The 24,190-nt window shown below is 41.1% G+C and overlaps 1 protein-coding gene across 1 annotated transcript in view; it reads left to right on the plus strand.

Moving 5' to 3' along the window:
- The window catches only part of LOC138833018 (synaptic vesicle glycoprotein 2C), a 144,412-nt gene that overhangs the window by 21,442 nt on the left and 98,780 nt on the right, over positions 1-24,190 (plus strand). Inside the window, exon 2 of the mRNA XM_070031375.1 lies at positions 9,638-10,316. Within this exon, the coding sequence (XP_069887476.1) occupies positions 9,737-10,316 (580 nt within the window). The 5' untranslated portion in view covers positions 9,638-9,736. The remainder of the gene's footprint in view (positions 1-9,637; positions 10,317-24,190) is intronic.

Genomic DNA, 24,190 nt, shown 5'->3' on the forward strand with positions numbered 1-24,190 from the left:
CAACAATTATGCTCCCCAATAATTGGGATAACCAGATCATATCACCACCCGTAACCACTGGTTGAAAGAGAGGTCTAGGAAGGCTTTGAACTATGGTTATTTGGTCTCTGCCTCCCAAGCAACTAGGATTGCAAGCCTGAACCAACTTGATTACCTGTAGCCTAGATTTCTCAAATAGCTCTATGTTAAGCTCAGCCTCTAGGAGAGAGTAGAGGAAGGCTGGGAGGCTGCGGGGGAGGGGGTAAAGGGAGGAGGGGGAGTCCTGAAGGCTTCTTGTTGACAGCTGATGTTGTGAGTGGCATGCCCTAGATAACCTTCCTCATCTTAAAGAGGCTCTTTCTTCCTACTGAAGTAAATGATCACAGTACATAGTTTGCCAGCAAATGCATAGCTGGCCTGTGGGCTGAATGCTGTCCCCTAGAACTTAAGAAAATGACTTTCTTTAGAAATAAGGGTGGAATTAGGTCAGATGAGGCCAGTTTGGTCTGGACTTAGGGTGAGTCCTAAGTCCAATGACTTCTGCTTTTATGAAAAATGATGTGAAGATGGAGCATAGATTGAAGCAATGTATTGTCAGCTGAGAGATGCCAGTGATTACTAACAACCATTCGTTAAGAGAGATCATGGGACAGAGGAGTCCCTTCGTGGCCTCCAAGGGAGCAGGGTCCTGCTGACACTGTGATTTTAGCCTTCTAGCTTCCATATTGTGCAAGGATAGACTGTTGTTTTAAGCCACAAGGTTTGTAGTTATTTACATGATGGTCCTAGGAAGTGACCCATGGTCACGTAGCCCCTCTCACAGTCACAAGCACAAGACCACTAGAAAAGGGTCTCAGACCCACAGAGTCCCTCCTTGGATCCACAAACCAGCTGAAAGCCCTTTACTTTTCCCAAAGTCTAACCCTGCAGTTCTATGGGCCTTTCTCTGAGCTTATTTAGAGGCCCCTCCTCCTAAGCTCATACCATTGCTCCCCCAGGCCAGAGGTGGCAGATTCCTTTCATTGAAATTGTTACCTTCATGATACTTTACAATTCTCTCTTCACTCTTTCTGTTATCTGGTCAACTTCAGAATTATTTACAGGAAATTTTCTCCTTTCGGTCTCCTGGCTACATCCCAACTAACAGATTAATCCTGATATGCATTCATCATCAATTTCCTGTGAAATCACACACTCTGTCTTCCTCCTTCTCCGTAGGTAACTTGACAATCTACTTACCAACTCTTCTGCCTACCTTCTTAACCTTTGTGAGCTGGGCTGCAACCTCCTCCTCTCCTCTAGTCTTCTCTCTCCTCCTGTTTTCTCCCCATTTCCTTTCTTCTCTGTCTACACATACTCTCTTGATGACCTTCTTCATCCTTATGCCTTTAAAATCCCACTCTGTGCTGTTGGGTCCCAAGTATCTACTTTTTCCCCAGACCTCTGACTCTTGAAGTTAACTATGAACTCATCCCTCTTTTGGCTGTTTCATAGATACTTTAATTGGTCCAAAACCTGGACTCCCAATCCCTTCTGCATCCCACCAACACCAGATGCTTCTATATCCCACCCCACCTCAGTAGATGGACAAGATACCCTGCCTCTGCCTCTCCTTGTATCTCCAGCATCAAAGTAGAACCAGAATCTGATTTCTTATAACCTCACTGCTGTTCCATACCCTTGCCTGAGCCACCAAGTTACCAACTCAGTCTATGACTGCCTGGTCCTCCATAGTCCATGCTTGGCGTAGAAGCCAGAGTAATGCTCCAAGTGATGTCAGACCTCACTCCTTCCCTGATCAAGTCCCTGCAGTGGCTCTACATCATACTAAAGAGAAGGTCATGTGCTTACTACTACCTTGCATGCTTTACATGATCTGTTCTGTGACCTTTCTGAGTTCATCTGCTATTCCCCTTCATTCTGTCCCAACCACACTGGGCTCCTTCCTCCTTCTCTAATACCCCACACATCCTCCTGACTTGGGAGTTCCTGCTTGTTCTGTCTTTTCTGCCTTAGGCATTCTTACTTGTATGTCCTCTTGAGTGCCTCTCACCTCCTTTAAGTCATTGCTTGAATTCCATCTCTGTAGCCATCACCAGAATTTTGGGATTAAGCGTACTCACCCCTCCTTGCTTTATTCTTTTTGTCACCATATAGAGAACCTCCTAATAAACTATGTGTGCTATTTTAGCTAACTGTTATTATCTTCTCCCCTAGCCAGAACAGAAGCCTCACAGGCAGGGATATTGCTTGTCATTGTTGTAACTTGAGTGCCTAGAATAGTGCCTGACATAGCAGAAAGTCAATTTCTATCTACTGTATGATAAGAATAATAGGTCACCTATAATAGCTCAGGTGATTATGCAAGTAATTTGCAAAAATGAGTATACAGAGGAATTAAATACTGTCAGAAATGACTAATAATTTAACAGAAAACACACAATTCCAATATTTGGCTTCTTATGAAAGTTAATAAGCAATCCCAAAATGCATTAATTGTCTCATTTTGAAGTATCATAAGTCAAGAATATCAGGGTATTGCAAAATGTGAGGATTTTTTTCTTTAATTCAAACAATTTGAGAGTGATAAGATCTTTTTGCCTTTGTGAATTCTAAATGCTTAATATATAGTAACACCAGTAATATTCCATTGACTATGAAATAAACACTGCCATGGAATAAACTGGCACAAGAGTCAGGGTTTTTTGCATACATAATTAAAATATAACAATCAAAACTCTTATAGTTTTCAGATTTCTTTTCAAGTGATACTATGTTTGGTGATTAAGAATTAATTACAAACCTGGAGGCTATGCCTACAATCCTAGCTACTCAGGAGGCTGAGATCTGAGGACCATAATTCAAAGACAGCCTGTACAGACAAATTGAAGATTCTTATCTTCAACAAACCAGCAAAAAAATTGGAGAAGTAGCTCAAGCTGTAGAATACCAGCCTCAAATGGAAAAGGCTAAAGTAGAGCATCAGTCCCTGAGTTCAAGCCCCAGTACTGGTGAGCACATGCATGTCACAAAAATACACCACACCACACCACATGAATCATTAAAATCTGGGTGGTTTGAGAGCAGCCTGGATAGAAGAGTTATGAGACTTCATCTCCAATATTACCAGCAAAAAAAGGGCTGGAGGCGTAGTTCAAATTATAGAGTGCCAGGTGAGCAAGCAAAGACAGGCAAGCATGAACTGCTGCTTTCAAACCCTGGTGCTACAAAAATAAAAAGGATTACATATGGTAAAACTAAAACCATAGAGAACCCAGAGCAAAGATGATATGCAAATCAATAACAGTTTTTATTTTTAATAACTATAATTAAACTAGATAAGGAATATTTTAAGAGCCATTAAAGGAAACAATTTTCTCTAGAGACTTAATGTTTACAGTATTCTGTTAAGATCAATCATTTTAAAATGTTTTATTCTTGAAAGCAGTAAAATATCTACTGATCTTTTTAAACTTTGCAATATACCTAACTATGCAAAAAAAATCACAGTTCAAGGAAAGGTCATTCACATTTAGTTTACACAATAAAGTAGGAAAATGTTGAAGATATTTATTTTTCAAATTATGTTTGGGGAAGTGTTTGCCTACACAGAACATAAGGAACCATTTCAGGGAGGGCGGGGTGGAGGATGGGACCTGTGATTGACAGATTGTGTAGAATCAACAAAAGATCAAGTAATGTGCTCAGCACCACATGAACAGAAAAAGCCAGAAGTGGTGCTGTGGCTCCAATGGTAGAGCGCTAGCCTTGAGCTGAAGAGCTGAGGGACAGCACCCAGGCCCAGAGTTCAGGCTCCAGGACCAGCAAAAAAAAAAAAAAAAAAAGATCAAGTGATGTGTAAGTAACAAGGTTTTGAGTTTTTTAAGGGACTTGGAAAGCATGTGTGAACATTATTTTTAAAGAGTAATATCAAAGATATATGTATAATTAAACAACATGAAAATTAATAAAGTAATAAGAGATAAAAATGGGACTGTGTCCCCATTTGGGAAAAAGAGGACAAAAAGAGGAGAAAAGAAACCTGGCACAAAATGCCATGATGAGTGTATGGGAACAGAGTGTGAGGATGGTTGGAGACGGGGTGAGATCAGAGACACTTGCGAGATCTGCAACACTTGCAGAAGTTGCTCTGGGGAAGTTTTGACTTCTGTATTTCTATGTGAACATTGGAAGCACAGTGCTTTTGAAATTCTTTTCAAGAACTAGCACAGTGTTTGGGGGCCTAGAGAAGACATTTTAAGCCACAGTAACTTGAATCAACTCTAATTTTCCTATAGAAATAGGGTAACAATGAAAGAGTTAGCATTTTATTGTCAACACGGAAGTTCTCTGGGGAAGTAGCTTCCCACTGCATCATAAATAGCCTAATGAAACTGCAAAAAGGACCAGGGAATGACAATGAGAGGACAATGTCTTAGTGTGTGTTCTAGGGCTCTGGGGTACATGACGTTTGAGAGAAGATCAGAAATAACTGAGGGAGGGAAGCCAGAAATGATCTAGGGGAAGAGCATTCCAGATAGGTGGAACTGCAGGAGCAAAGATCCTGAGGCACATGGGTCAGCATGTTAGAAGCCAACAAGTCTATCTGGAGTGAGAAAGGAATAGTGAAAGATGAGTCAAAAGAGGAGCCAGATCAGGTCACATAGGATCAAAGGTTGGGGAAGGAATTCTCTGAAGGGATTTTACCATACTTTTGGAAAGCGTTTCTCTGGCTGCTATGTGCAGAAAAAAAAATCTCTAGTGGGCAAATGTAGAACCAGGAGGATGGTGGAGTTGTGGGGTAAAGTGGTTGCACTGTCCAGGTGACACACAATTCTAAGCTGGGCCAGGGAAGGAACAAGCAGCAGAGATGGAGAGAAAAGGATGAGTGATTCCAAGGTATTTGACCATAAAGTTCACTATTTATTTATTTTTGATAAGCATTTAGAAAACATTTCTTGGAAAGGAATTTTGGAAGACATCATTGTATGTAATTAAATGCCAAGGTTTCTTTCACTCTTGAAAGAGCTTGTATATTTTGTGCTGTGGTGCTAACAATGTAACAATGTGAGCAAGTAAAGATACCTACAAGTTAATGAGAGAAAGTGAACTCCTTCCTCTTGAGGATATGGTCCACAGGGAGTTATGCTATCAGCCCTAGGACCAGGATAGTGAGAGAAAGCATGGGGAATCTATGTTACTTCTGGTACTTCTGTGTCTAACAGTCATGTGTACAAAGGCTCTCAGTCGATGTTTGTGATGTCTTTTTTGGTTTTTATATTTCAATCTATGCTGCATTCTTGCTGTGTCCTTTAATAAGGAAGTCCTTACTTTCTCTTTTGCTTGGCCAGCTTCTTCTCTATCACAAATGCCAGCATCCAAAAAAAATATCAGCATATAGGTCTTTTCACATTGTAGGCCAATTATCTGTTTGTTGAATGATGAGACTAAGTGGGACATCCTTGGAGTGAAGGGCCATGCCTCTCACTTCTGGCTGGAATAGCCTATTCCCTGCTGGGGACGGATGTAAAATAGCTATACTGTGTCAGGTGGAGTGTGCAATGTTCACCCAAGGTGACCTTGGACACTAAGAATGGGATGAGCCAAAACATGTCCCTGCTCTTAAAGAACTTGGACACTGCTGTGGTGCATGGGTGACCCCTGGATTCTCTGATGTCACTATCACTGGGGGGGGTCATCTGAGTTCATATGTGCTGTGTAATATTCCATAGTGCACAGGGCAGGCTTTAAACCAAGGAGTCCCTCCTGTCCCCACAGCTAACTTATACTCAACTGCTGAGCTTGAAATTCTACCATTTATGCATTTCTTTTTCAACCAAGCAATGAAGAAAGGAATGCCTCCAAGAAGTACTTTTAAGTGATAAAAAGAAATTTTATTTGAAAAGAAAAAACAAAACCGAGGGGAGGGCACCATGACTTCTTATGCTGCTTTTACTTGTACATAGACTTGTGCTTTCTTCCTCAAAGTTTCTCTCCCTCTCTCCCTTCCTCCCTCTCTCTCTTTCTCTCTCTTCTCTCTCTCTGTCTCTGTCTCTGTCTCTCTCTCTCTCGTGCGTGCACTCTCTCTCTCTCTTTCACACACACACACACACACACACACACACACAGTCCCTGGCACAGTGAAAGTCTGCCTAGATGTCTTTTCAGCACATAGAGATACTGTACACCAACAGATCCCTAGGCAGGGCTTGGAACCCTAAGTACCCCCAATGCCCCAGTTCTCTCACTTTTCAGACAGGGGGAGTCTTATACCACACAGCTGCTTGGTCCCTGAGCCACAGAGTGCTGGCTGGAAGAGTGGGGGGGAATCATTCCAGGGAGGCTCTGGTGCTTTCTTTCTAGAAGCCACAAGCAAAGGAAACAATGAGTAGAGCACCCCAGGGGACAGTGCCCCCTAGGATTTGCCACCAGGCTCAGGAGCTGCTGAAGTAAACAAAGGCAGCTGCTTTTGTGGCTATCTCCAGGAACCCTGAAAAATGAAATGTTTACTAAGTAAAACTTGGACAAAGCAGGAGGAGAAAATATATCATTTCCAGACAGTAAAGGGGAGAAAAGTGGGAGGCCAAGGGGCCCTGTTTCCTCCTCTTGTTGACATTCTGCAAGTGAACTGAGGTCCAGGAAAAAGTGTCTCTCTGTATTCAATTTACTAGGAATGAAGCAGACTTACAGCTGGCTGTGCTTTTAAATTGCATCAAAATGCTGCAAATAGGTTCATTACATTGCCCTGGTTCCCCCCAGGCAGGGCAGGCAGACAGACTGACATTCTTTTTGGACCTTTCCTTTGTAAGCTGAACTTCAGGGCGTGGAGCTCAGCATTGAACCCCCTGCGATCTGATCTGCCTTTCCTTAGCATTGTAACTCCCAGACTCCCAGCCAAGCTACTAGACTGGGGGAGGGTACTACCACACTACCTAATGACTAACCAACAGTTGGTCCTTTCCCCAAAGGAACTCCTCAGCATTATCACTGCTGGGCAATAATTCTATGGATAAATGACACTCTTCTTTAATTCCAAATAAATTGGCTTTCTTAGGGTAGGTACTATATACTGAATTTTCCCTTTGATGTCATTTGTTACTGCAATGCTGCTATTTCTTACTTTGCATTAATGTCACCAAGCTAGTAAGAGGCAAAAGCTAGAACTCACAAACAGGATCACTGTTTATGTCTTATAATGTAGGTCATTTTAATGTGTCTGGGACACCTGTTTACTCAAAGGATGGCGTGGTGTTTTCATGTAGGGTTTGGAACATGCATTGTTCCAGTGAGAATGAAAAGTGGGAATAGTTTAAATAATTGCTCAAAAAACAATGTTTGGTTGGCCCCACAGCTGACTTTTACACACCCAAGATAAACAGTCTAATAGATCAAGAGGGCCCACTTCTTTGTCCACTACTTCCAATGATAGGTGAGCAAAAGAAACAGAAACTAGTGTTATTTCATCATAGCTCTGAGGAGAGCCTAGGTAGATGAGAGGTGAGAATAGGTAGGTGGTTACAGGCATTTGTTCCACATACAAGGTACAGCTGGGTGTTTCTCTTTAATTTTGCTGTTTGTACATAGGATCTTTTCCTCCAACTGTTCTCTTCCTTCCTAAAACCTGTCATTAACCACACTAAGTACAAGGTGCCCTGACTTTGAAGTTGTCAGTTCATTACAAGATGATTACCTTCAGAATCAACATGATAACAAGTGTGAAAGAGCAGAGCTAATAAGATGTAGAAAATGAATAGGCAACGATTGCCCAGGTTTGACAAGTAGGACTCTAAAGGAAACCCATGCTTTGATCTCCAGACTATAGCTGTCTAGCTCTTGTGACTTTCTGCTACAGTTTAGTCATCGTTTCCTCCCAAGGGTTTGTGTGCAGGAAGCTTGGTCTCCAGCATGTGTGGAGAATCTGGAAGAGGTGAGCCTAGTGGAAGTTATTAGGTCATGTTGCTCTCATGGAGTGATTTTCTTCCTGTGAGAAAGGGTTATTATATAAAGAACAAGACTTCTCTAGTCCCTTGCTTCTTGTCTTCCTACATAATCTCTTCCGCATGCAGCCCTTTCCCTTCCTCTTTGCCAAAATATGATGCAGCCATGGGGTCCTCACCAGAAGTTGAGCAGAGGGATTATCTGAACTTGGGCTTCCAACAGCCAAAACTGTGAGCTATATAAACTCTATTTAGTGCCCACCTTCAGGTATTTTGTCATAGCAATGAAAAATCAACTAATGTACTCCTCTTCCCTAAAATAATCTTAGAATAAAACACAAGGAACCTTCCATGGCTTTAGTTTGACTGCAGATTACATGATGAATTCTCATTATCAAAAATTCTTGGGTCATCTTTCTGTGTTGACTTCCAGTTTTCTTGTGATATATTCAGACGATCATTAAATACACATTTGTATTTTATACTGGGTATGCAAAGAAAAGAAGTGACCATTAGATATGTCAATATTTTCCAAGTTCCCAAACTTAGGAACTTGGAAAATTAATGATGAGTGAGAATGATGTTTTTACTTTTATGTTATCTAGGTATAAGGATAGATATTAGCTCATTTGAGCCACAGGAAGACACAACTTGGTATACAAGTGAGATATAAGTTATTATATATAAGGTCAGCTTGAATTTAAGGAGCCAAGACATGGGGGTCTCTGAATGGGAGAGAAAACCACACAATGGTCGTGGAAGGCTGCAGACTTTAGTGTGTAAGACAGTAGCTTAGCGGCATGGCAGTAGGATAAAATAGGAAAGTGTGTGTGTGTGTGTGTGTGTGTGTGTGTGTGTGTGTGTGTGTGTGTGTGTGTGTGTGTGTGTAGATTAAGCCCTGGTGGTCTTACAAGACAGGGTTGATAAAGTACATCCCATTGGATTAACCTGTCCCCCCTGGCCTGGGGATGGTCTCTGAAGGGACAGACATCCATGAACAAGCCATATGTTCTAATTCAATGACTATCAAGTGCAAAATCATCTGATGCACTCTATCAGTCTCCTATCAGTACAACTGCTATACAAGGGGAAAATAATCATTTTCAGTTTGGGGTGCCTTTGTCTCTGTTACCATTTGTAAGAAGCAAATCCATAAAGTCAGGAGGACACCATAATTTGTCAAATAGAGGTATGGTTTAATGGCATTGGATAATGATCTGCTTGCTTGCTTTTTTTTCAAGGTCCTATAGAGTTAATTCTAATATTGAGGATTTGCTTCTGTAGTGTGTGTGTGTGTGTGTGTGTGTGTGTGTGTGTGTGTGTGTGTGTGTGTGTGTGTGTGTGCATCAGTATGCATGTGTTGTGATAAAGATTAGTTTTTTCTATCAGAGTATAATAGCATTTTGGAAGTAAGTGTGTTGGGTGCACTTATGAAGGTATAAAATGCTTTGTTTCATTCTCAGGGAATTCCATATAACATTGCTTATGTACAGAAGTCCTCAACACAGAGCAATAATAATGAGAACAACAATAACAACAATGAAAACCCTAGCTACTTCAGGAGCCGATCACACTTGCACAGAGAACCTGCCTAGGCTGCACAGGGTGCAGGGGAGGCAGATCCTGAGTCTGTGTGTGAGGCAGGAAAAAGAGACCAAGACATGATGGTAGAAGAGACATGGGGATAATAATACACCTCTCCTCTGGCTCTTCTCTTGCAGTTCTATTCTGAACCCTGAGTTGATGACGCTATTGGGGCTGAGCCGCTGAACATCGCTGCAAACAGTTCTGGTCTTCTGATTGGCCACAGTGGAGATAAGATGGAAGACTCTTACAAGGATAGGACTTCACTGGTGAAGGGTGCCAAGGACATTGCCAGAGAGGTGAAGAAGCAAACAGTGAAGAAGGTGAACCAAGCAGTGGATCGAGCCCAGGACGAGTACACCCAGAGATCCTATAGTCGCTTCCAGGATGAAGATGAGGACGATGACTATTACCCCCCTGGAGAAACCTATGATGGGGAGGCCAACGACGATGAAGGCTCCAGCGAAGCTACTGAGGGCCATGATGAAGAGGATGAGATCTACGAAGGGGAGTACCAGGGAATCCCCAGCACGAACCAAGGGAAAGACAGCATCGTTTCGGTAGTGCAGCCCAAGCGGGATGAGTACAAGGACCGCCGAGAGCTCGAGTCAGAGAGAAGAGCTGACGAGGAGGAGCTGGCCCAGCAGTATGAGCTGATCATCCAAGAGTGTGGCCACGGCCGTTTCCAGTGGGCCCTCTTCTTTGTCCTCGGTATGGCTCTCATGGCAGATGGCGTGGAGGTGTTTGTCGTTGGCTTCGTGTTACCCAGCGCTGAGACAGACCTGTGCATACCCAATTCAGGATCTGGATGGCTGGGTGAGTTGTATAACTGAAAAAAGTTTCTAGACGGTCGAGTTGTTGAGCAATGGTGTCATGGACAATAACATTGCTTTTTCTTCCAACTTAATTTTTTGTTGTTGTCGGTCATGGGGCTTGATGCCTGGGCCTGGGCACTGTCCCCAAGCTCTTGGGCTCAAGGCGAGTGCTCTATCACTAGAGCCACAGCGCCACTTCCAGTTTTCTGGTGGTCAATTGGAGGTAAGAGTTTCACCGCTTTTCCTTCCCTGGGCTGGCTTTGAACCGCTATCTTCAGATCTCAGCCTCCTGAGTAGCTAGGATGACAGGTGAGAGCCACCTGCGCTCGGCTTCAATTTCATTTTTTATTAGGAAAAAAATCTTAAAAGTAAATAATTGTACAATTGACACCTATATATAAACTATATCTATATTCTGTCATTTTTATCTCTTACATATCAATACAGCTGATTTTTATGCACTTTAAAGTAATTTGGAAGCCGGGCACTGGTGGCTCACACCTGTAATCCTAGCTACTGAGGAGGCTGAGATCTGAGGATCACCATTCAAAGCCAGCCGGGGCAGAAAAGTCCATGAGACTCTGATCTCTAGTTAACCACTAGAAAACCAGAAATGGTGCTGTGGCTTAAGCTGTAGAGTGCTTGCCTTGAACTGAAGAGCTCAGGGACAGCACCCAGGCGCAGAGTTCAAGCCCCATGACCAACAACAACAACAACAACAAAAAGTAATTTGGAGCAATCTATTTTAAGTTATATTATTAGTAAGTCATATGACTTAATGATTGAGATACATTCTGGGGATTACATCAGTACATGATTGCTGTAGGCTGGCATCATGGAATGGTTCTAAACAAAGATGACTAGGGAATCACTAGGCAATATGATCTCACGGGACCGCCACTGTATATGTGGCCTGTCCAAAATATGATCACGTGGCACACTGGTATTCAACATGACTAGACTTGCATTGGTTTCTTCTTTATTAACTTCCAAGCTGTCTGCTCCTAAAAGTTACTTGACAATTTCTAAATGCAGAGATTAATTCTCTTTGATTCTAACAAATGTCACTTAATTTTTTATATAATGCTGCAATTTAAATGTTTCTCTGCTAGTATTTTTTCCCTACAATCTATGTAAATGTCTGCTTACTTTTTTCACTTAGCCTTATCCTTAAAATATTCTCAGGGTGACCTAAAAATACTTTCCTCAAAATACGTACCTTTGTGTTGAAGCTGGAAAAAGTCCATCTTATCATAGGATATAAAATCAATTTCAGATTTATTAATATCTAAATTATATTCATTTAAAAATACTATGCCCTCCCTGTAAAATATCTAGACAGTAGATTATATTTTTAAATTAAAATTTCCATGTATCCAAGATTCTCATTCATAAAAGTGTCATTAGCATCCCAAATTTACGCAAAGAGAGAGAAGGCAAAGAAACATGTACATAGAGGAATATCCCCATTAAGACCCCACCTCAAAAAAAATCAGGAGAGATTTCAAACCCTTTTACAAATTTCCCTCCATGAATACGTCTATGTGTATAAAAAATAATGACACTAAGAAATTTTATGTACAACTAGGCTTGTCATTTCCTAACTTTTCTCTTTAACAACATAAAACAGATGGTCCAGAAGAGATTTGTCTTTTTTTTTCCTTTAATAACTTCTTTCTTTAGTATGATTCTCCTCTAGTATTTGTTTCTTTATGTTTAACTGGGGGAAAAAAACAAACATGGATCTATAAAAGCAGACTGAGGAGTCCAGTGGGAGTCAGGTGGGGAGGGGCATAATTTGCATTTTTGTTGACCCATTTGTGTGCTCAGACATCAAAATATAGACCTCAGCATACTTTTGAAGAGAAACTGTGGTCACTCATCAATTTGATCAGCCTAGCAGATCCGTTTTGTTCCTATCCCTGTATTTGGTTTCTGTTTATTTGCTTTTCCCTTTAGTGAGCGAGTATATCAGGGTTAGGCTGGATATCAACATTTTTTTCAATATTTTGCTAAAGGAATATATCAGCTCAATGTTTCCTGAAGATAGATCTTAGAAATTCATCCACATAGATATTTAATCATTGCAGGCTTAAATTGATGCCAGCTCTACATTAAAACATTATGGAAACACTGGCCCTCATGCCTTTATCTCCTGGATGCGGAACGGAAACATAGCACACTGGGTTCTCTTATCAGTCTACCTGCCAAGCTCAGCACCCTGATGACATGACACCCACAGGTGGCATTCGGAAGTATAGATAACACAGCAGGGCAATAGAAACCCAGACTTTTTCATCTGTCCATAAATGTCGCCTGCTTTAGTGAATTGAAAATGTGTCCCCAGGAATGTGTGGCTTCATTTGATGGTTTGAGTCTCCCAACAGAAGCATTTTAATGGTTTCATATCCATGCTTTCAGACTTGCATTTCAATTATTTTTGCCATTGTAATTTTGTTCATAATTGCATTCTAACAGAGTATCTTTAGACAAGCATTTAAGTTGTTTTGCCATTTTCATTTCATCAGTTAATAGCTTTGTAATATAATTACCACACCAAGTCACAGCAATGGGATCAAAAAGCAAAAAGGAAAGATGCATGACCCGTGTTTGGTGGCATTTTGTGGAAATAGGTTTTCAAAATTGTTTGTCATTTGCTACTGAGAATTGAGTCATTTTCCTCAAGGAAAACCAGGAATAAAAATATGACCCAATTTATGTTTTAATTATTGAGGAGATTGATCTTCTTTTTGTGTTTGCCAGGAGATTGACGTCAAGGTAGCTAGGACATATAATGTGTGCAGGTGTCTGAGTTGATGGCCTGGATGGTTAGATAACATTGTTAATTGGGCTGGAAGAAGTGAGAGTAAATATTTAATTATCTAATGATCTGCTCTTTGGGGGAAATAACTGCTGTCACTTTAAGATAATCCATTCTTTATTGCCAAAGTCTATTTATTAAGCATTTACAGTGTGTACAGCACAGTATTAGCATAAGACCTAATAAAACAATGAGAAGAGGCAAGATTTCTTTGTCCTAGGAAGTTATAGTTTAGAGTAGAGAAATCACATATGTGTGTCCATTACCAGAATAAGGAAGCAAGTTATCTGTAGCTAAAACAAGAACTTCAAGCAGGGCAAGTTCATTAGGGATAAGATCCTGGCTGAGACAGTAGGGAGGACCAGATGTGGAAACGATTCCAGAAATTGCCATCAAGATTTGGTCAGCTAAAGGGCAGTGCCCAGGTGCTAAGTTCAAGCCCCAGTAGTACGGGCACAAAAAAGAAGAAGAAGAAGAAGAAGAGGAGGAGGAGGAGGAGGAAGAGGAGGAGGAGGAGGAGGAGGAGGAGGAGGAGGAGGAGGAGGAGGAGGAGGAGGAAGAGGAGGAGGGAAAAGATCTATGAGCCATGTGCTAGTGGCTTATACCTGTAATCCTAGCCACTCAGGAGGCTGAGATCTGAGGATTGTGGTTCGAAGCCAACTCAGGTGGGAAAGCCTGTGAGACTTGTATCTCCAGTTAACCACCAGAAATCTGTGGTTCAAAGTGGTAGAGCTCTAGCCTTGAGCAGAAAAGCTCAGGGACAGTGCCCAGGCCCTGAATTCAAGCCCCACAATTGACAAAAAAAAATCTATGTACTGAGGGATATAGAAACAGGTCTGGATTCTCAGCCCATGGTAGCAGGGCAGGGTTCTCTCATAAATCAGGCATCTTCCCTCCACTGTTTAGGAGTAGATGCTGGTGGGCGCACTCTGTGGGAACACAACTGACCTGGCTCCTGCTCTCTGGCTGGTGAGGGGGTTACAGTGGGTTCTGAGCAAGAAGGACATGTGAACATTTCAGGCTCAGCCCTACCCTGGTTCTGGCCTATGACAGCAGATAAAGCTCTCTGGATGCTCACCTTCCTCTCCTCCAGTGGAGGACCTGGTGAGGGGCTTGTTAGGGGACCCTGCTCTGATCTCTTTCCCTTTTCATCAGAACAGGCTCAAATTCATCTCTGACAGAATACAATTTGTGTGACTGAAAGATCTATGACCTAACAACATTTTAGGCCTCTTACCTGGAACATGGGTGGGTTCACCTGCCACAATGGTTTGAATGCAGAATTCATAGACATGTTAGGGGGCACTATAAGGAAGACTGAGATGATTCAGGTTCAGAGTTTATCTTGCCAGAGGAGTCGTGATGCTGCCCAGCTTGTGGTACTTCAGTGATATAGACAGACATGTCATCTTAGAAACCATTAGGAGACCTGGAGAGTTTTCATCACTTGCCTGGTCGATGCTAGCTACTGGCTGAACCCAGCTATACCACACCCATTGTAGCTCTTAATTCCATGTTCAGTTCAGTTCCCTAACATTGTCTTTTCAAGTCCTCTTGATTAAGCTGTCCTTTGAAAGAATATTCTCAATTCCTAATGAAATGACATCACTTTGGTATCTCAAGCTATAACCTAGAAATTCTGGGTTTGTTTGTGAATTTCAACAATGTAATTGCATACTGAGCTTAAACATTGTTCTCCCCTTTCAAAAACCTTAATGGAATGTAGAACTTGCTTTTGGTATTTATAGGATGTTCTTAGAGGTAACAATCACAAATGAAGAATTTGATTACCTCAGAGAATTAACCTATAAATTCAGCCCACAGTGCAAAATCATCTTAAAGAGACAGAGTAGCAGCCAGGCACTGGTGGCTCATGCCTATAATCCTCGCTACTCAGGAGGCTGAGATCTGAGGATCACAGTTCAAAACCAGCCTGAGCAGGGAAGTTCATGAGATTTTGATCTGTAATTCATTACCAAAAAACCAGATATTGGGCTATAGCTCAAGTAGTAGACCACCAGCCTTGAGTGAAAAAGCTAAGAAACAGCACCCAGATTCTGAAAAAAATTAAAGAGAGGGCATACATGCCCCGTGCAAAAAAGTCTTGGTTTGTCTGTCTTGTTCACTACAGTATCTTCTCTGCTCCTATCAGTGCCTGGCACATAATATCTCAAAAAATATGTGCCAAATACATGAATGGTGGTCTTGGGGAGACTTTACTGGAGGGAGAACATGTATAGAGCAGGAATGTACCATTTTGAATGGGAACTCATTAGACTTGGAGGAATGTAAAAGTGTAGACCACTTCTCAGTACAGCTCAGCATTGAGTGCTCTCTTCTAAGGATTTTCCCTACCAGATTTCACGGAGGGATGGAGAGAGAGAGAAGGGAAGAAAATTGCCAAAGGTGCCATAGCCAACATGGGTTTATTGTTCATCAGTCTTTTGCTTTTTTTAATTTTTTTTTTTTTTGCCAGTACAGAGGTTTGAAATCAGAACCTTGATCTGGCTTAGTTTGTTTCTCAGCTGGTGTTCTATCATTTGATCCACACCTCTGGATCTACTTTTCTCAGTCATTGTTGTTGTCGTTTTGGAGGAAAGGGGGTCTCATAAACTTTTCTACCCAGGCTGGTTTTGAACCTCAACTCTCCAGACCTCTGCCTCCTGAGTATCTAGGATTACATATTTGAATCACCAGTGCCTGTCTTCCATTAGTCTTGGTTGTCTACTGAAAATCTGTTTCTGAAAGACAGATCTGTTTTTGGTGTGCTGATATCCCTGATTTCTCAGCAATTTAAGTGTTGGATCTAGCCCAGAAGCAGGACCAGAATGTCGCCTGCATTTTGGACCACAACTTGCAAAGTCATTTGAGTTTCTTCTGTCTGCTGTAAGTCCTGGTTTTCTTTTACAATATCAACTATATTAGCCAGAGCTGATGGATACATTGGGCAAAAACAGTGGTAGACCAAGAACAGCAAAGCATTATAAAGTCTATATTTGTACCCATAATTGGAATTTCATTTGGCAGCTTTTTAAGATTTTTAGTAGCTTTTGAAATTTTTCTTAAAAAATATTCCTAATTCTGCAATAAATACAGATGTTTTTTGTAAATTTAGGCTGGATTGTTGGATAGTGGACCAGTGGTTTGCATTCTACTGAACACTTTCCTATCAACTGCATGGAGCAGATGGGTATTCCTGTAGCTTCCATCAATAGCTACAGTAGTTACCCACCAAAACGCTTTCAGCATGTAATGTGCGACCAGCATATTTAGGCTCTAGGGACATGATAGTGAAGAAAATAGAAAGATCTCTCTGGGAAGACTTTTCTTTCTATAGTTTTTCTCTTGGATACTAGAGTTCCCTCTCCCCTCCTATTTGCCACTGACAGGGAAGAGTTTCCTTGGGAGTCAACCTGAACCTTCACACCTCAACGTCTCTTTGCATCCTTCTACATATTCCTCTATTCCTTTAGGTATTAATGAAAGAAGAAATATCCTATTGGGGTTCCTAGCTGCTTTCTCCAGAGAGAGCTGTGTCTGGTTTTCTGGAAATAACCAGCTCCAAATTTCTGCGATCCCCCTGCCTCCATCTATGAGTTGAGTGTCCTGTCCACTAGACTGCATGCAGACTGTAGTGCTCAGCACACAGTGCCCAGAATCAGGGCTGTTAGAGGATAAAGTCCCCGCCCTGTGTTGCTAGAAAAGCCAGCATGTTCAAGCTGGCCACAAAGAGTAGTTATACAGGGATTTTGGTTTTTCCTTTCAACTTTATTCTTTTTTTTTTTTTTTTTTTTTTTTTTGTCGGTCATGGGGCCTGAATTCTGGGTGCTGGCGCTGTCCCTCAGCAATTCACCTCAAGGCTAGTGCTCTATCACTTGAGCCACAGCGCCACTTCCAGCTTTTTTTGCTTATGTGGTACTGAGGAATTGAACCCGGGGCCTCATGCATATGCAAGGCAAGCATTCGACCATTGAGTCATCTTCCCAGCCCTTTATTCCATTAAAAAAAATCATTTGCCATCTGATGGAGCTTTGGTCTCTGTTGTGAAAATGTCCTCTGGCTCTCTTTAAGAGCCTCTTGGATGTCACATTGATCCTAATGAGAATTAAAATGTTACTGACTCATCCTATCCACCAACACTAGCAAAATCTTATTTGGATTCATTATTGCCAAATTGCAAAGGAAGACAAAACAATTTATTTTGCTCCTATGCCTTATTTCTCCTAATCTTTTGCATTTTCCTAAGAGGAGAGGGGTCAGGTATGGTAGCACACAACCCTCATCCCAGCTATATGGAAAGAATAAATAGTAGGATTGTGGTCCATGCCAGAGGGACCTTATTTGAAAAGTAATAAAGGAAAAAGGATTGAGGATTTGGTCCAAGTCCCTACCAAGTGTAAGGATACCATAGTGCCCCCAGCGGAGAGGAATCACATATCAATGGAGTTGAGCCACATAGTTTGAAGACTCCTCCATGCAAAAGGAATCATTTCCACAGGACAAGAAGGGAGCAGAAGCTTGCTAAGAGGCGTCATTCTGGTACTAGGAGAGCCTCATGCTGAATGGCCTTCTACCATCCTGAGAGTCACTGGGTGTGACCACCGTAGCCAGACTCCAAACCCAAAGGCTGTTTTCTTCACTCTTGCATCCTGAATCCCTGTATCTCTAGATCCCAGGCTCTTCCCGGATGAGGATTCCGATTGCACTGCGGTACTTGCTTTATAAAACCTTACTAAGCCTGGACTCTCCACAAGTCACTTTCAGATGTGTCGTCAACTGAGAGAATTTGTTCCTGTGGACTGTGGCTTACATAAGGCATTCTGAATTGTTAATCATCCAATAACCAGATCACATCAAATAGAAATAATTCAGACCTGTAACTTGATTTTCAGATACCAATATGTAATCACACCCTGTCATAGGAACTCTCACGTATCAGTAAGAGCCTTGGCAGGACCTGAGCATCCCCCAGAATGCTTCAGAGAGTGGGAAGCTGCTCAGTTACACTCATCCTGAAGAATTAGTCTCATAAATCACTTTAGTGAGTATTCCTGACACACATACTTGCAAGCTGGCATTCTCATCTTATTCTTAGAAATTTCTTTGGGGCTTTTAAGACTGTTGAAAGAAAAGTCTAAGAGGCCCCTGGGTATACTTCTTATCTTCAGTTTCAAAACCAGACCCTTAATTGACTAGAAAAGGAGGAGGAAACAGTGAGTTCTTTCCATTTACAAAGGATTCAGTGTAAGGGAACTTGGTTACAGGAACAATGTACAGATCTTTCAATTATTCTTATATCTCTCAGCTTTGATTCTAGTTAATGTACTTATAAGCAGAGCAGTAGAGCTCTGCTCACTTAGCACTTTGACATTCTTTCACCAAAAACGTTTTAGAGAGTTAATACATTCAGTTGTGAGCCTTAGCACTTGAATATATCCAGTTCTTTGCTTATTATATGAAAATAATGCTCCAATTAATATTATTAAAAGGACTCTTGGGGGATATACTCCTGACATTCTTTTTTTAATGGAATTGAAATTGATATTAGCAAATGAAAAATATGTTAGTTCTTTTTTCAAAATTATTAATGAAAATAACATTAAAAAGAAAAGAATTCATTATGAAATATGGATTAGATGTCAGAATTGCTAAGCCATTTAGGGCTGGCTGTGTAGCTTAGTGATAAGTACCTGCTGACATGGCTGAGATCCTGGATTCAATCCAGAGTACCAGCCCCCAAAATAGTTAAAATGGTAAGTTTTAGATTCCACAAATTTTAACACATATGAGAGAAAAGAGAGAGAGAAATTGGAAGAGAAGAGAAAGAGGAAAAATAAATAGAAAGGAAAAGAAGAAAAAAAGAAGTAAAAGGAAAGTCCTTTTGTAGGTGGTTGGGCTCTAGTAGTACTTCTCTATGATGGTATCACTCATTTCCTGTGTTTGAGGAGATGGTGGACTGATGATGTGTTTACACAGATAAAAATGGACTATGAGCATCTTTCCCTACCCTTTGTGCAGAGCTAACATGACTCAGGGTCTGAATAGATCCAGTTCCTTATCAGTGGCAGCTGCTCCTGAGGCTCTAGGATTCCAGTGTAATACAGGTCTTACTTTGTTTCTCCTGGTTGGGCTGTTGACTTCCTGTTGAGCTTCCTGGAAGTAGAAAGTGGGATTTGAGAATAAATGAATTATTCTACTTGAAAACTAGAAGGAACAACCCTATAACATTTGTAAGTAAATTTTAGTTCACTTGGAGTCAGATAAATAATCAATTAGATTCTTTACTTCACTAATGTAAACTTTTGTTCAGTGAGATGTTTGTCAGGTAAATTAAGCTTACCTCTGCCACAGCCAAAGCTGTTCTTGTTTGAGCTGATTTTTAAATGGAAATCAAAAGTGTTTTATACACTTTTAAATTTATCATATCTAATTTATCATAACTAATTTATGATCAGTCAGGCTATTCCTTTTTTACTCTTTACATTTCTCTCCTACATTTCTTTTTGCAATGGTCTTATTGCTGCCATTTGAACTGCACCTAACTCTTTTCTGGATTCTTGGTGCTTTGGTGGAAAAAGCTAAATGACTTGCTCCTAAAGAGTTACAGGTTAAATCAGAGAAAATAGCTATTGGATAATTGCTGAACTCCACTCTGTGTGGGGGTGGGGGTTATACTATACTATATATCTGGCAGAGTAGTCTAAGACATTGAAAAGTTGGATTTTGTTAGCTCCTGTTTATCTTTTTCCTCCAATTGTAAATAGCTCTCTGTAAATAAAGCTATAGTGCTCAAATCTACACTCATGAGAAGAGTCAAGTCATAAACTTAAATTGTTTTTATGGGGAAGGGCAGGGTTTAGAAAGTGGTTTAAGGATTTATAATTAATATAAATATAGATTTAAGGCCTTGATATTTAAACTCCCTTATACTTACCATGCCTTTTCCATTCATCCTCTGAACTCTGCCCTAAGGAGTCTTTGTGATGGAGACTCTTGTCCCTACAATGTGGCTCTGTGGCCAGGGCTCTGGAAGCCTAAGGTCAGATTATGTCCATGGCTAGTTAGGATATAGGCTCATGTAAGTGCTACATAAACTGGTCTTCTTTATTTTTTCACTTTCATCTACTACCCACCCCTCTCCCAGATAGTCCAAGGGCAGGGCTGGTTAGGATTGCCAGATAAAATACAAGATTACAATTAAATTAGGGTGAGAAAAGAAATGAGAGAATTGTTCAGTGGCCAGTGTCTAGTACCTGTGCATTATGCAACTCTCAGAAATTTCAGAAATTCCAGATCTGGATCAGTATTTCCAAGATATACATGTGCAGACATGGGACCTGAGGATGTTATTCATGTGTAGGGTTGGGCACTGCTGACCTGGAGTGGAGCCTGACACCTTTCGTGTTCACAGGCTCCCAAGGGGGCTGAGGTTGCAGGTTGTAAGCTTCACTTTGTACCCTTCTGCTGTAGCACTTTGGGCCTTGTAACCCCAAAGCAGCAGCATCTCCACAAGTGTCATAGTGAGAGTTATAAGTAATATTGTGATCTTAAACAATTGGATATAGACAAAACGTATTTTCATTCAACAACCTACACTATTGTTTATGTGGAACAGGTGATTTATGAGTCATTTTTTCATCCCTTCCCATCCTCCCCCCACCCCCCAATCCTCCCTGCCCCCTGCCGCACCCCGCACCAAAGTTGTAAAGTTCGTCTTCGACATAACGAGTTGTACATCTCATTGTTCCAATGGGTCCACCTGTGTCATTTTGAGGAAATTTTTTCCAAAGTAAACATCAACAATAAAGGTATGCATGTTTTTCTCTACTAAATGGATATTGACTCTTTTATGCTGCTCTATCTCATCCACCATGGGAGGATTGCAGTATCACCACACCACGTTTACAGCTACAAATCCAAGCATGGACTGTGGTCAGGCAGAGAACAGTGTGGTTCTCTCAGTGGGAGTTGCTTCTTCGTGCCAGAATGGTTAAGATGGAATTTTAATGTGTCTCATTCAGTGTGTTTCCCTTCCAGCCATGTGAAATGAAATAGCTTTTCTCTGAGTAGCTTAGTTTTCTCTGCAGAATCTAATTGGATCTGAAATATCAAAAGTATAACTGTACCCAAAGAGCTGGTTGAAAACAGAGTTGATCAAACTATTCACAGGGATGAAGCCCTGCTGTAGGACTTAGTCTGGCATAAGCACACACACCCAAATGAAGGCAGATTGTATTGGAAGCAGATTATATAGGTGATTAATTATCTATGTATCTTTCTGATTCATATGGGTAAGATAACTAAAAGTGGTATGAGAGGTGTCTTCATGGAATCATCTTTCAAAATTCACTACTACTCACCCAAAACAACACCTGACTATCCATTCATCAGCCACATTCTTACAAAGTCCCTGCAAGACAGTCGTCTGTCATGTGACAATACAAAGATCAACCAGATACAACTTTGTACACAAGACACTTGTAATCCAGATGGTGCAGGAGCCAGAAGAGAGAGATTCATTATGTTTCAGGAAGGAGAACACTAAAGAAGGGCCTGAGGACAGTGTGGTATTAGAGCCAAGCTTTGACTGTGGGTAGAATTTGGAAATGTAGAGATGGGGAAGGAGTCAAGGTGGTCCTGGGAGACCGAACAGACTGAGCCAAGGCACAGATGCTTGAAAATCTTGAATTAAGTGTTACGAACATATCGATTTTCTTCAAGTGAAACATACCTAAAGGTGAACAATTGGAATGGAGGGCTGGGCCTGGCTGTACATGCGGAGCCTTAGGTGAATTTGTTCAGGTGTCAATGGGGAATGGCCAGTGTGTAGGCAGAGGCCTGGTGTGGAGAGAAGTCTTAATTGGAATGGATTGGAGAGGAGTGAGTTGCAGATGGAGAATCAGTTAAAATAAATCAGAAATAGTCCTGCCAGTAGGTGACAAGGTCCTGACCATGGGAGAGGGGCTGAAGAGGAGAAGAGTAGTGTCAGTAAATCCCTGGAACTTAACAACAGATGAGCTGTGAGAGTATGGGGGGAATGTGCCAAGGCCGCTGAGGTCTCAAGCCCAGGTGATAAGCCTATGAATGGACAGGCAAGGGGAGCCACATGTGGGAAGGGCAGTGAGGCTGGGTGCACTGCAGCATAAGGACAGGCACTATGCGTATCACACAAGCTGCAGGGAACACACAGCGGAGCCTGTGAAAAGTGATGCTCAGTGAATTTTTGTGGTGGTTATGATTGTGGATCATGGGGCTTGAACTCAGGGACTGGGCACTATCCTTGACCTTTTGTGTTCAAGGCTAGTACTCTACCACCTTGAGCCACAGCTCAAAGTATTTAGGTGACTAAGATAAGAGTCTCATTGGCATTCTTGCCTAGGTTGGCTTCAAACCACAACCCTCAGATATCAGCCTACTAGAATTACGGGTGTGAGCCATCAGCGGCTGGCTTTCAGTGAAATTTTGTTTGACATAGCAACCAGGCTTCTCAGGAGACCAAGAAGAGGGTGTTATGCTTGGGGACTAGCCCTAAACATTTGAGAAATATTGGAATAGAGTGCAACAGAGCCTGCAGGAACATATGTCAAGTTGGAGGGGAAGATAGGAGAGGGATCTTTAGAGGATGCTTTAGAGGAGAAAATTGTCAAATAAATGGTAGCCAACAGAAGAGCTATTTCAGAGAGTGGGAAGGATGGTTTCCAACTACCTGCTAAATTCAGTAAGAATGTATCATTTTTTAAGGAAAGGAAATAAATCTGTGTTTTAAAAAATGATATAAGATTCTTTGGTATATATTTGTTTGGGATAGTACTTTTACGAGTGTAATTAGTCCAGAAGCTAAAAACTATGCTAGTCATTTTCTGCAAAAACTTTCATATCAGCGGCCATTATCCAGCACTTCCACATCCCTCGAGCCCATGATCATCTGTATCCACATAGGAGATACACACAGGAGAAGAATTGACAGAACCTGAGACCAGGGACAGCAGCTACTATCTCACTTCATTTAGTTTTTCAAATTGAAAGTGTTATCAGTTGCAGGTAACTCTGGATTTAAGAATAAGTTACGCTTTGCTGACATGTTAACACTGAGGTTGTCAAATAAGTAATTACAAAAGCAGTCTGAAATTTCCCAGGGCAGATATACAGAAGGGGAAAACTGACAGGATCTTATGTTACAGAAAATTATAGGGACTTTAAAATTAGCAAACAAGTTTAGCCAGCCTATTAGTTTCCTGGCATGCCGTAACAAAGCACCGCACGCAAGCTAGGTGATACAACCAACGGAAGTTTGTTTCTCATAAGTATGGAGGACAGAAATGCCATGTCCAGGTGTTGAGAGTCCCTCTGAGTAGAAACTTTCATTGCTTCTCCTGGCCTAAGTTTGCTGGTGCTTCTTTTGGAGTTTCTTGATGTGGAGATTCATTATACTACCTCTGTCTCCATTGTCATGTGGCATTTTCACCCACTGGGATCCTCCTCCCTTCTTGTAATGACAGCAGTAATGTTTCACTATGAGCTTTTCTTAACAGATTCCATCTGCAATGTTGCACTGGGAATTAGAGCTTCAACGTTTTTTTGGAGGTGACTATTATTCAACTCGTATTTTTTTAAGATGCAAAAGTTACCAAAATTAATTGTCTATACACTATCAATCTAAAATGATATTAACGATTAATGTGATAGCATTAAAAAGAATAAAATACCTTGAAAAAATGTGCCAACAAGTCAAAACTTATTCTCTGAGGACTAATAAATTGCTGAGGGAAATTGAAGGCATAAATATGTGGTAAGATATGTTCATGGATTGAAGACAATATTGCCAAGCTAGAACTACTCCTGAAATTAATCTACAGACTCAATGTGATCACTGTAAAAATCCAGCTGGATACCTTACATAAATTAACATGCCAATTCTAAAATTTCATTTAAATTTTCAGCTCTAAAATTCCTGGGGACTTTTGTTTTCAACAAACCTTTGTTTCAACAACCTTGACAAAAATTAAAATATGAGGATCCCAAAATTTACATTAAAAAAGAACTAATCAAGACTA

The sequence above is a fragment of the Dipodomys merriami genome, unplaced genomic scaffold (assembly GCF_024711535.1).
Source record: "Dipodomys merriami isolate MVZ:Mamm:240054 unplaced genomic scaffold, mDipMer1.0.p SCAF_20, whole genome shotgun sequence".
Classification (NCBI taxonomy): domain Eukaryota; kingdom Metazoa; phylum Chordata; class Mammalia; order Rodentia; family Heteromyidae; genus Dipodomys; species Dipodomys merriami.